The following is a 13,014-nucleotide window of genomic DNA, read 5'->3' as shown; positions in this document are numbered from 1 at the left end:
ACAGACCGACAGCTGTATTTTAGGTACTAGCTCTATAGTTGGCTTTTCATTAACCATATTATTTGCCCCCCCTGCCCTTTTCAGATATACGACAATGCTGGTATAAAAAAAAGCAGGCAAATTAGTAGATTTTGCTCTGTGTATGAAGGGGATATGAGTCTCGAAGTCAGAGTAAGGACAACGGATGGAGTAGCTACCGGTATGTTGACATGAAGGTACATGTATATTATCATCTGTCAAAATAGGTAGTATTTGTAGGGACATGCAAATACTTACCCAAGTGTACTTATAAAACCATTGACAGAGCCCTCTGCGTAAAGGGAAACGATGTCCCCAATGTGCAAAAAGCTGGACATTGAATCCGACATCTTCGGTGTCTTTCTTCTTGAAAATGATCAACTGAAATACAAACTTTGTCCCCTTCTGTCTTCTCTACTTGACTGCAACAACTTCTTGGAGTGCTACGCGTTATCTAATGTCGCTCTTCCCCCCGAGGGCTAAGAACCCACATTCGAACGACTTTAGACTTTGTTGTACTGCATCGAGGAGGACAATGTAGTTCATTCAAATAATAGTTTTCTATGTTCTATGAAATAAAGTTTAAACCCGAAAAAGAGCAATGATAGCCCAATATAAATGAAAGCAGAGAAAGTCCAAATGTGTCAGCGAAGTCCTCATGTTGTCACTGCACCTGAAGACAGAAAGCTTTAAAACCAGGAAGTGTGTGATGATGATAAATCCTCTAGTGAGCAGCAGTAGCCTGTTCTAACAATGTAGATTAGAAAGATCCACACACCCCTTCATACCCTCTCTTTCCTACATACAATAATGCACTGAGAATTGGTAAAATGATGTAGGGTGCAAGGGTGTCAGAGTCAACATTCACGTTTTTATTCAGTGAACATGATTAGGCCTACAGGCTCATATAGAGCCATAATCAGTCAAATGATGTACATACTGTCAATAAACCATCATTTAAACCATATAAACGAATAAACCATAATTATGAGATATATTTTACATTTAATTGATTGAGTTTCCTATGAACAGCAATGGCAATGAAGTAAAGCCCTTTATCTTCTTCCCCAGACCCCAGATGAACTCGTGGACACAATTTGTATGTCACTGCATCCAGTATGAAGGAATGTTAAGAGGTAGTTTCGCAAGCCACCACTAACTTTTTATTTTTTATTTTATTGAACCTTTATTTAACTTGGCAAGTCAGTCAAGAACAAATTAGTATTTACAATGACAGCCTACCAAAAGGCAAAAGGCCCCCTGGGAGTACGGGAGCTGTGATTTAAAATAAAAACATTTAATAACAATATAGGACAAAACACACATCAAGACAAGAGAGACAACACAACACTACATAAAGAGAGACCTAAGACAACAACATAGCAATGCAGCAAAACAGGGCAACACCACATGGTAGCAACGCAACAAGACAACAACATGATTGAAACACAAAATGGCAGCAGCACAACATGGTAGCAGCACAAAACTAGCATTAGCGCATGACTGGAAGTATGCTAGCAGTTACCATAGACTTCCAGTCATTGTGCTAACACTATTTAGCAACAGCGCTAATGCTATTTAGCATCTGAAAAATATGCAGGGCTTCAATCCTGAAGTATCCCTTTAAGATCAGAAGATCACTGCTGTACTAGGCTACTGTCTATGCGATATGCAACTGTTCAGGGAAGTCAGGAACCAATACACGCAGTCAGTCAGGAAAGCCAAGGCCAGCTTCTTCAGGCAGAAATTTGCATCCTGTAGCTCTAACTCCAAAAAGTTCTGGGACACTGTAAAGCCCATGGAGAACAAGAGCACCTCCTCCCAGCTGCCCACTGCACTGAGGCTAGGTAACACGGTCACCACCGATAAATCCATGATTATCGAAAACGGCCAGCATTTCTCAACGGCTGGCCGTGCCTTCCTCCTGGCTACTCCAACCTCGGCCAACAGCTCCCCCCAGTCCCCAGTCTCCCCCCAGTCTCTATGGGGGTGCCACAGGGTTCAATTCTCGGGCCGACTCTTTTCTCTGTATATATCAATGATGTTGCTCTTGCTGCGGGCGATTCCCTGATCCACCTCTACACAGACGACACCATTCTGTATACTTCCGGCCCTTCCTTGGACACTGTGCTATCTAACCTCCAAACGAGCTTCAACGCCATACAACACTCCTTCCGTGGCCTCCAACTGCTCTTAAACGCTAGTAAAACCAAATGCATGCTTTTCAACCGTTCGCTGCCTGCACCCGCACGCCCGACTAGCATCACCACCCTGGATGGTTCCGACCTAGAATATGTGGACATTATTAAAGTACCTAGGTGTCTGGTTAGACTGTAAACTCTCCTTCCAGACTCATATCAAACATCTCCAATCTAAAATCAAATCTAGAGTCGGCTTTCTATTCCGCAACAAAGCCTCCTTCACTCACGCCACCAAACTTACCCTAGTAAAACTGACTATCCTACCGATCCTCGACTTCGGCGATGTCATCTACAAAATAGCTTCCAATACTCTACTCAGCAAACTGGATGCTGTTTATCACAGTGCCATCCGTTTTGTTACTAAAGCACCTTATACCACCCACCAGTGTGACCTGTATGCTCTAGTCGGCTGGCCCTCGCTACATATTCGTCGCCAGACCCACTGGCTCCAGGTCATCTACAAGTCCATGCTAGGTAAAGCTCCACCTTATCTCAGTTCACTGGTCACGATGGCAACACCCACCCGTAGCACACGCTCCAGCAGGTGTATCTCACTGATCATCCCTAAAGCCAACACCTCATTTGGCCGCCTTTCGTTCCAGTTCTCTGCTGCCTGTGACTGGAACGAATTGCAAAAATCGCTGAAGTTGGAGACTTTTATCTCCCTCACCAACTTCAAACATCTGCTATCTGAGCAGCTAACCGATCGCTGCAGCTGTACATAGTCTATCGGTAAATAGCCCACCCAATTTACCTACCTCATCCACATACTGTTTATATTTATTTACTTTTCTGCTCTTTTGCACACCAGTATCTCTACCTGTACATGACCATCTGATCATTTATCACTCCAGTGTTAATCTGCAAAATTTTAATTATTTGCCTACCTCCACATGCCTTTTGCACACAATGTATATAGACTCTCTTTTTTTTTTCTTTTTTTTTTCTACTGTGTTATTGACTTGTTAATTGTTTACTCCATGTGTAACTAACTCTGTGTTGTCTGTTCACACTGCTATGCTTTATCTTGGCCAGGTCGCAGTTGTAAATGAGAACTTGTTCTCAACTAGCCTACCTGGTTAAATAAAGGTGAAATAAATAAACAAATGTAGTGAGATTCAGACATTTCCCTTGTCTTTTCTCTTTTACACAGCCTATGGTGACTAATCCTGTTTAACTGGAATTATTTAAAAGGATCCTGTATTTGAATCTGAATCTCAACCTATTGCCATACTCTGCTGGATGTTTACTATTCCAGATGTCACTTTCTTACCATACTTTACCATCTAGGGTTCTCGGGTACTACATCTTCATGGTTTGCTTAAGTAAAAGCATGATAAAGTATTGAACAGCATTTAGGCTGATGTAGCAAACACGTTACAGCCTCTGGGCTTGTGTTGATTGTTGACAACTCATGTAGTGACTGGCAAATCATGCTCAGCCTTCGGCCTGGACTTCCTGTCGCAGTCAAGGCGTGATACAGTCTGAGGCTGAGCCAAGCTGTTGTAAGAGACGTCTTGTTGCTTTCCTTACACACCACAATATGTAGGCCTATTCAATCCAAATATAGCCTCTCTTTCATGGTTTTCTAGAGGGAAGCTCTAATCGGTTGAGATCTCATCTGGCCATTCAAAAGGTCAGTGTTTGAGAAAATGACATTTCTAACAATGTGCCAGTTAACTTATCATAGCAATAGTTTTCCAACCTTATCTAAAGTACTTTCTTGCAGTATTCCCAAAAATACAACTCTATAAACATGCAGTTCTTTCCTTCTCAATTTCTCATGAAATATTGATTTCACATGGCAGTCAGGCCATGTCACAAAAATGTGGGATCCTTTTGATTTGCTTCCTCCACCAGGAACATTTTCCAAACTGTAATGACAGCCAGAAGACCCTCTATTTTCCCCACGATTCCTCTGGTTAGCGCTGCCATTGAAAGGCCATTGTAACTGACTGACTGACTGCCTTTCAACTCCCTTAACGTTCATGTCCCCGGCTGGGCCATACCTGTACATCAGGCAGCAAATTTGATTATATTCCTTGGCCCATGTGAATGTGTCCATGGTGACCATTTGCATTTCAAGGTTCCTCAGTCTTGTCTCCATAGTGATGGAGAGAAAGGCCCAATGAAGGAGTGTGAAGCCCATAGAGGTCCACTGGACCTGGGGAACATTCTGTCTCACTCTCATTTTGATTAATTCCTCCTTTAGTAGGCTACCTCCAGTGATGGTTGGATAGACCCCACCTTCTCCTTTACAAGTAACACACAGACACTTTAAGATTTGTCAAGCATGTAACATCCACTTTCTTGTAACCAAATGCACCATTACGATCCACTCTATTCCAACTAAGTGCAACAAAGGTTTTGTTAGTTCCCCCAAAATTAAGTAGCATGCTGCAAGGATTATTATCTTCATTGCTCTAAATCAAATAAAATGTATTTGCCACATACACTTGGTTAGCAGATGTTAATGCGAATGTAGCGAAATGCTTGTGCTTCTAGTTCCGACAATGCAGTAATAACCAACGAGTAATCTAACCTAACAATTCCAAAACTACTACCTTATACACACAAGTGTAAAGGGATAAAGAATATGTACATAAAGATATATGAATGAGTGATGGTACAGAACGGCATAGGTAAGATGCAGTAGATGGTATCGAGTACAGTATATACAGTATATATCTAGCGTATCTGAATCTGTTTTGAAATGCTCCAAGAAGAGAGATCAGTTGAGAGATCGAAAGAGATTTGATTTAGGCTTCGCTTTAGGCTTCGCTCATGTTTACTCAGTCAGCACAGTAAGCTATCGTAATAGTTTCAGCCATATCAAATAGTCATTAGATACTTCTGAGATTGGGTGTCTCTCAAGGAGACCGTCATCTATTTCATCAGCTAGGGAGAGAGAGAGAGAGAGAGGGAGAGAGAGAGAGAGAGAGAGAAAGAGAGAGAGAGACAGAGACAGAGACAGAGAGAGAGAGAGACAGAGAGAAAGAGAAACAGAGAGAGAGAGAGGGGTTACAGGGGGGCAGTTGACTGTTAAAACAACCGATGTTAAAGAAGGAAGGAACTAGCTGATTGTTCACCTGAAGTCAGCGACTTGGGAATGTTTGGGTCACTCAAAAAGTGAGACCCATTGTTTTCTACACAATGTCATTATTATTACACCTGGGAGTTAACTTTTGCTATTGTGGTTTGATGCACTGTATTCAAAGCTATAGATGTATGAGGGCTTTGACTATGAAACAAAACAAAATAAACTAGATCTGTGTTTTTGTATGTAACTGACTTGAGACCTGATCATCAGTGCTACAGATTCAGAATTTTGATATGTAATACTTTTTAAATCCTTTGAATTTTGGTAAGTGTGTTTTACATAGCACAGTTAAGCCAGGCCGTCTCTTTATGTCCAAAGCTGAACAGTTATTTTTTTTAAAGATGTTTCTTGTGCATAGATATGTCTGCCCTGCAGTGACCACGTTCTTCGTTCTCTATTGGCACAGCAACCATAAAAGGCCTCTCCTGCTGGGGAGACACGCCGACTGCCTCATTAGGGCATAGCATTACACATTTCAGTCTGACCCCAAAACTTAGCCTCTCTGGGGTCCTTGCCACAGATGACCCATGAAAAAGCCTCAGTCTTGCCCCTGCATCCGCAGCCAATGACCACCATATATAGGTACAAGAGAAACTACATTATAAAATATATCGGCCAACACAGGTGTAAGAGTGAAAATACCAACATATTTTTGTCAATTTGGAACAGAAGAGACAATTAAAGCCTACTAGGTAACATTTTGGCTTTGACAGTGAGTTCCATACCCTGCTTCATGAATGGCGTTTGTACTTTGTCGACTGTAAAATATGCTCTCCGCTTCAAAGGACACTAGAAACATACAGTATCTGAGTCTTAGGAAGTCACCTTTTACTGTGGAACCTGCTCACCCATTTATTTACAGAGAGATGAAGACTCATCCCATCACCTCCCTCTTTACAAACAGGGAATGACCATCCTGCTTCAAGTATTTAAACAATTATTCAAGCATTGGTTGCGTGTTTGAATCACATCATGGACAATTTGAGCATTTTAGCTAATTAGCAACTTTGCAACTACTTACTACTTTTTTAGCTACATTGCAACTTCTTAGCATGTTAGCTAACCCTTCCCCTAACAGAGAGGAAGAGGTGAAGCTAGAGGGTCTACCCTCGTCAAAATCTGTCCACATGAGAATTCGAAAACAAATCCCCACCTGGTCTGCTTATATTGGTCTGGTTATTAAGCAGACTAAGCAGACCAAGAACAAGTGGCCTGTCTTTCCGCCTTTTGGACAACGCCTCCCATTTTTAGGGCGGACACAAGACCATCGCATGATTATATACAGTATCTCTGACCCTAACCATAACGTTAACCTCTAACCCTAACCTTAACCCCTAACCATAACATTAACCTCTAACCCTAACCTTAACTCCAAACCCTAATCTTAACCCCTAACCCACATTCCAATTGATTGTAGATTAAGTAAACATCTCCACCTTTCCTATGGGCATTTCCTGTTGATACTGTTGTAGGTATAGTAGGGGGAGCTGAAACAGGACACACTTCCTTTACTACCAAAATATAGGGCACCTTTGGATAACACAACAGATCTGGTTATATAGATACTACACATCCAATAAAGATTTCTGCATTTGTCCTTGTTGATGTTGTGCCAGTGTCTTTGTTTGCATGACATTTTATTTCCTGAGGGATTCCACCAGAAAGTGATATTGAAATGAATGGGAATAGATAGGGATTGGGGATTGATGTACTTTTTGTGTAGATACTGCCCCCTACATGAAAAACATGAAACTGCAACTGATATGTCCAAGTATTTTGACCAGCAGAGGGCACTTTTGGGGGTCCACAGAGAAAAACAGATGGGGTTTGACTGTTGTCTTTCCCTTTCCAAAGGGACCAGCTACCCATGTCTGGGCAGGCAGTGTACTTGTTAACAGACTCACAGATGCTCCTATAGGACTGCAGCCACAGGACGCAGAGAGAGAGTTCCCCAAGCTTCAGCATCTCACCACGGATTGGCACATTCTTCTCTTCTCCTAAATTAACTTCTGCTGAGGGGCCTCATTTTTACCACGTCTCCTGCAGTGATCAAAGCTGTCAAGTTTTGGAATTTAAAGAAAATCTACTTTTCAGGCTACTCATCTCACGATGATTCCCTTTATTTCATTGGTGATACTATTGACAGTGTGGGCTTCCGATGCAAAAAATGTTCCACAGACAAACAGTGCATCTGTTGAAAAGGATATGTCAAATCTCGACATTCAAGTCATTCAAAGCCATGGTTATGGTGATGAGGATGTAAAACAACTGCAATTTGACAAACAGCACAAGAGAGCGCCGCGGGGCGCAGAGACCATGGACACAGACGCAGGTGAACCTCAGTCTACCTTCTCACAGTCTTATGAGAATGAATTCTTCACCACACCCAGAGCCACCCAGTTCTCTAACTCAACCCTAGACACTGGAGCCAACACAGATGGGGACCAGGACAATACCAGCACCACAGAGCGGGGCATCACCCACATCCACAACCCTCTGTACCCAGTGACTGACAGCTCCTACACTGCCTACGCTGTCATGTTCCTGTCCCTGGTGGTGTTCGCTGTGGGGATTATAGGGAACCTGGCTGTGATGTGCATCGTCTGGCACAACTACTACATGAGGAGTGCCTGGAACTACATCCTGGCCAGCTTGGCTTTCTGGGATTTCCTGGTGCTCTGCTTCTGTTTACCTGTGGTGGTCTTCAATGAGCTCACCAATAAGAGGCTGCTGGGGGACATCTCATGCAGAGTGGTACCATATATGGAGGTGGGTTTGATCCCCCCCCCCCCCCCCCCCCCCCCCCCCCCCACACACACACACACAACCATCATCACACCCCACCACCCCTCACCCCTCCCGCCATGGTGGAATCACTGTGGCCTTGTATGAAAATGATTAATGAGCATGGCTATGATCCCCAAGGACAGGTTTAGTACCTGTTGTTGCCTAAAACAACCCTCCATTTATTTTCTTGTGCTTTTGACTATGACATATTTACTCTGATTTATGACATTGTTGCAAATCAGCCAGTAAAATAAACGTATGGGTTGAATAATGTTTATGGGCCACATAGTGTTTTGAAATGTAAAATGTTGTAAATGTTTAAAACTGTAATATTTATAGTACCATTTTATGGTAAATTACATAGTTGTATGTAAGCCATGCATTTTGTGTACAATTTTATCTTGTCAAACTACAATTTAAACTAATAATTTTAAATCTCTACAGCTCATATGTAACAGGTTGGAAAGACTGCTTCCATGTTGAAACTGTTGTCTAATTGAAATGGCCAGTGATCCTGCCGTTGATCTGTTCTCTCAAACGGGTCATTTATGAGTGATGGGTTCAGAGTCTTAATGGGATATTTCTAGTTCCAGTGACATTCTGCTATAAAACCATGCTGTGTAAATGGTGTGTGCAAGGTGTGAAAACGTTTCCCTCATTCCACCCACATTTGTAGGTCAACAGATCATAACTGTCATACAAAAGAAGCATCTGCGGTAAGGATTTTGCAGAAGCAACAGCACACCATGAAAATTCTAGCATAGCTAACAAGTTTAACTCCATTTATCCCTCTAGGTGACTTCCCTAGGGGTGACTTCCTTCAGCCTGTGTGCCCTGGGTATCGACCGCTTTAATGCTACCACTAGCTCCCAGCCCAAGACCCGTCGGGTGGAGCGCTGTCAGTCCGTCCTGGCCAAGCTGCTGGTCATCTGGGTTGGTTCCATGGTGCTGGCGGCCCCAGAGCTGCTCCTATGGCAGCTCAGCCAGGCCGTGTCTCCAGCCACAGGGGCCTTGATGGACTCCTGCACCATGAACCCTACCTCCAACCTTCCCGAGTCCATCTACGCCCTGGTCATCAACTACCACGAGTGCCGCATGTGGTGGTACTTTGGCTGCTACTTCTGCCTGCCTGTAGTCTTCACCCTGCTGTGCCAGCTGGCCACCTGCCACGTGTCCAATGACGGTATCCCTGAGCGTCTGGAGGAGCGCTCCCCCTCCAAGAAGCAGAAGATACAACACAGTCAACAGGTGGAGCGCCAGCTCAACTGCACCGTGATGGCCCTGGCCGTGGTCTATGGCATCTGCGCCCTGCCGGAGAACGTGTGCAACATCGTTCTGGCCTACACCGCCATGCCCATCTCTGATGACACCGCCACCCTACTGGCCCTCATCAACCAGTTTTTCTTGTTCTTCAAGTCGTCGGTGACGCCGGTGCTGCTGTTGTGCCTCTGTAAGTCCCTGGGCCAGGCCTTCATGGACTGCTGCTGCTGCTGCTGTGAGGAGTGCCAACCCGGCAGTTCCTCTTCCCCTGGCACTGAGGCCAAACTCAAGAGCACATCCTCCATCTTCTTTGACAAAGCCAAGGACAGCTCCACCATCCTGTCAATCAGCGGGTCCAGCTGAATTGGCTTCTCCTGCCTGCCTTTTCTTTCCATCCTATCACCTAACCTGATTAGATGTGGTAACAAAACAACTCACTTTTCAGCAGTGGACATTCCAACCTCAACCTCACCCCCTTTCCTCCCCAGTCCCACCACACAGGGATCAGATGCTGGATCTCTCCATGGACACGCCTTTTGTTTTCAGTGTTATTAGTCAGAGGACTGGGACCATTGTCAGTGTCACCTTCTCTGTACCTTTAAAGTCTGTAATGTCTCTCCTTTTGATGTTCTCTCCAAATAGAGACCACACCCCATCCAGTTTTAAGGTGGTTCATTTTACAGGAAGTTAAGACTGACTAAGTGCAGATTAGGAGAAGAGCTCCATTTAATATCTTTGTAGAAGTGTCACCCCAATGTTTTCATCCTACGGATTATTAGATCAAGATAAACTGAGTATTATGTTAGATTATTATGATAGGTTTGACTAACTAACATTCCCTTGGAGCCTCAGAGTGTGGGGCACTGAGATAATTATTTTTGATGTCACAGCCTATTTACATATCTGTTAAACAATGTGTGTTCTCTCACTAGCCAACACAGACAAGTGTGCCATAGAATTTTCTTCATGCCCCCCCCCCCCCCCCCCCCCAACTCCAGATGGAGCTAATTCATCTTTAGCCATCCCGTATCACTGTATACATTATTACTTTGAGTTTTATTAATAATCAAGAGGGATGGTTAAGACGTAGTAATTTCCATCAAAGTGCTGTGAATAATAAATATTTGACGAGATCATCATGAAAAGTCACTGTACAGAGGTCAAGGTTATCAACCGGTTATAAGAAGGTCAAGAGAGAAGTCACCTCATTTTGTGAATAAGAGAAAAAATGGTTCTGAGATGTAAATCCGGCTGTAGTGTTGTTAATTTATCCAATAAAGGTTTATAATTTATCAGCGCTTGTCATTTTTCTCCTAGAGGGGTGTTGGGTGATTAGTGCTTGACTGAGCATCCCATTGACCATCTGAAACTCAATAATGGGGTTGTCCCCCTGAGCTGGAGCATATTTTTCCTCTCACTGATACAGGCTTTGGACAGCAGCAGAGCTGCTCTCATAAGGGTATCCTTGTTCTCCAGGGGCCGATGGAACCCTACATTCTGAATATCAATGCCCTGTTACTACAGTTGAGTTGCCAGGTTACCGTCCCAAAATTCACGTGTATTGCAGACTGGCCAAAGCTGGGCAGGCTTTCCACCATTTTCTCACCCTGCCTGGTTCCCCCGGAAACAGGGGGTTTTAACTGTCCAAATCAACATGGGGTGCTGCTGCATGTTCTCTCATGTTGTGGTGAAGGATAGAAGGAAAATAAATGATGTAGAAATGTTTCTAGTTTGTTTTATTTCACTTTTTTTTTTAAAATGGAGACGGACAAGGGTTAAGGTCAAAGTTGAATTTCTCCTTCTCAATTGCCACCGAAGTAATCGCTTTATAAAAGGTGAATGCCGACAAGAAAGAGGTAAGATGGGGCTGTTTGAAAGGGGATCATAAACATTGCCCAATTGTTTTTACAGGCAACATACCATAAATCCTTTGAAATAAGTATTACAGTATTACAGTATTACAGTATGACAAGCTTGCACACAAATAACACACAATGGCAGTGCCAGAAAATAGGTCCATTTACATTTCTGCACACTTGTCTTTGGTGTTTCACAAATATAATACCAATGATTTCTCCACAATGACTTCTTGCCTAACATGTTTTCAGTAATCTGACAATGCAGGGCAAAACTGAAATAGTTTCATAAAGTATTCAGTCATGTTCTTTTCAATCAAATGAGCCACGATCTCTGCTTTGTACAAGTGCATATGATCTGATCTATGTTGATACCTTCTATCCTATTTCTGCTTGTGATGCCAGCTCGCTATGTCATTATGTACATTGAACTTTTCATCCTGGATGACTCATTCTGTTTCTTCACCTGTTGTAGTGCTTCATAAACCGTCCCTCTGCCTCAGTCCTTGTATATTAGTGGACTGGCGTTGGATGTTGTGGCAGGGGCTGTCTGTTGATTTGTGTTGGTGGCTTCATTAAGGAAACAGAGAGGGGACTGTTAACTGTGCAGTCATTAGTGGCCAGGGGAGCTGAAGAGCTCTGTGCTCACTGCTAATGAGGCTCCAGCACCTCTCTCTCTCTTTCTCTCTCTCTCTCTCTCTCTCTCTCTCACACACACACAAACACACACACACACACACACACACACACACACACACACAGACACACACACACACACACACACACACACACACACACACACACACACACACACACACACACACACACACACACACACACACACACACACAGTCATCTGCCCAGGCCCTGACAGCCTCTGAACAGGCTCCAAGACCCAGAGAGAGAAACTCTAAAGAGGTCAACCCCCCGAAAAAACACCCTCCTCTGTCTAACCCTGTCAATCAGTGCATATTTTAAGGAACCAGACTGTCTCTGTAGATTCCCACTGACTTCTAAGTCAATCACCATTGGTTATTGGTAGGCCCTATTGGCTTACAGGTGATCTTTGACATGCTTTCCAATCAGGTTTTCTTGAGTTTCATTGTGGCGGTGATCTCTGATTGAACCTAGCCCATCCATCAGAAAATGATCATGTCACCAAGCCCTAATATAGCCATTACTTAGGTGGCAATTGAGAAAGAGAAATTCAACTTTGACCTTATTGTTGCGAACGTTGCAAAAAATAGAGCAGGTAACGTTGCTATTTTGACCAGGCTGCTGCATGCAGACTGACGCTTTGATTATGCTTTTTCATAATAACAATGACAAGTTGATGTCAGAGAGCAACAATAAAATGACCATGATTTAATATGTGCCAAAGTAGGTAAGATGATAGGGGACATTTAAACTGAGTTGGCAAGACTTTTAAACATATTACCACAATCATGACTAGCTCAGTTGGTAGAAATAAACATACAGGCTTTGTTGCCGGCAATACCGTTAAGATACAAAAGTTAAGTAACAAAACGTCTTGGTTTAAAAGGTGTGTATGAGAATGCGTGATTGTTTTCAGACTGTAAATGGCTCTCATGGCTGTCTCAGACACTCTCCGTGTGAATCTGTGACTGCATGTGAATGTTTTTTGTATGGTGAGAGGCAATTCTGTATGCCTATGTCATTGAGTGAGAGAGGAGAGAGAGTGTGTCTCTCTCTCATGCTGCATGTCCTCTTTGGGTTGGCTCAGTGAACGCAGACTAATATGCCCTGAATGTCCCCACTTATGAACACAGAG

The 13,014-nt window shown here is 43.4% G+C and overlaps 2 protein-coding genes across 2 annotated transcripts in view; one reads left to right on the top strand and one right to left on the bottom strand.

Moving 5' to 3' along the window:
* Nucleotides 1-783, bottom strand: part of LOC110532282 (inositol 1,4,5-trisphosphate receptor, type 3) — a 46,911-nt gene extending 46,128 nt beyond the window's left edge. Inside the window, exon 1 of the mRNA XM_036988217.1 lies at nt 277-783. Coding sequence (XP_036844112.1) covers nt 277-368 — 92 coding nt within the window. The 5' untranslated portion in view covers nt 369-783. The remainder of the gene's footprint in view (nt 1-276) is intronic.
* Nucleotides 784-7,178: 6,395 nt separating this feature from the next.
* LOC110532280 (G-protein coupled receptor 37-like 1) lies at nt 7,179-10,658 on the top strand. Its single transcript, XM_021616026.2, has 2 exons — nt 7,179-8,088; nt 8,902-10,658. The coding sequence occupies exons 1-2, from the start codon at nt 7,429-7,431 to the stop codon at nt 9,727-9,729; spliced, it is 1,488 nt and encodes a 495-aa protein (XP_021471701.2). The 5' UTR covers nt 7,179-7,428; the 3' UTR covers nt 9,730-10,658.
* The last annotated feature ends 2,356 nt before the right edge of the window (nt 10,659-13,014 follow it).

The sequence above is a fragment of the Oncorhynchus mykiss genome, chromosome 9 (genome assembly GCF_013265735.2).
Source record: "Oncorhynchus mykiss isolate Arlee chromosome 9, USDA_OmykA_1.1, whole genome shotgun sequence".
NCBI classification, from domain to species: domain Eukaryota; kingdom Metazoa; phylum Chordata; class Actinopteri; order Salmoniformes; family Salmonidae; genus Oncorhynchus; species Oncorhynchus mykiss.
The sequence above is the reverse complement of the archived record's forward strand: the minus strand, read 5'-3'. Positions and strand labels throughout refer to the sequence as shown.

What these genes read in the sequence shown, in the direction of transcription:
- LOC110532280 (XM_021616026.2), top strand. Translation starts at nt 7,429, where the DNA reads ATGATTCCCTTTATTTCATTGGTGATACTATTGACAGTGTGGGCTTCC. An exon ending in GAGTGGTACCATATATGGAG is followed by an intron (nt 8,089 to 8,901) that starts GTGGGTTTGATC and finishes TTATCCCTCTAG; the next exon opens with GTGACTTCCCTAGGGGTGAC.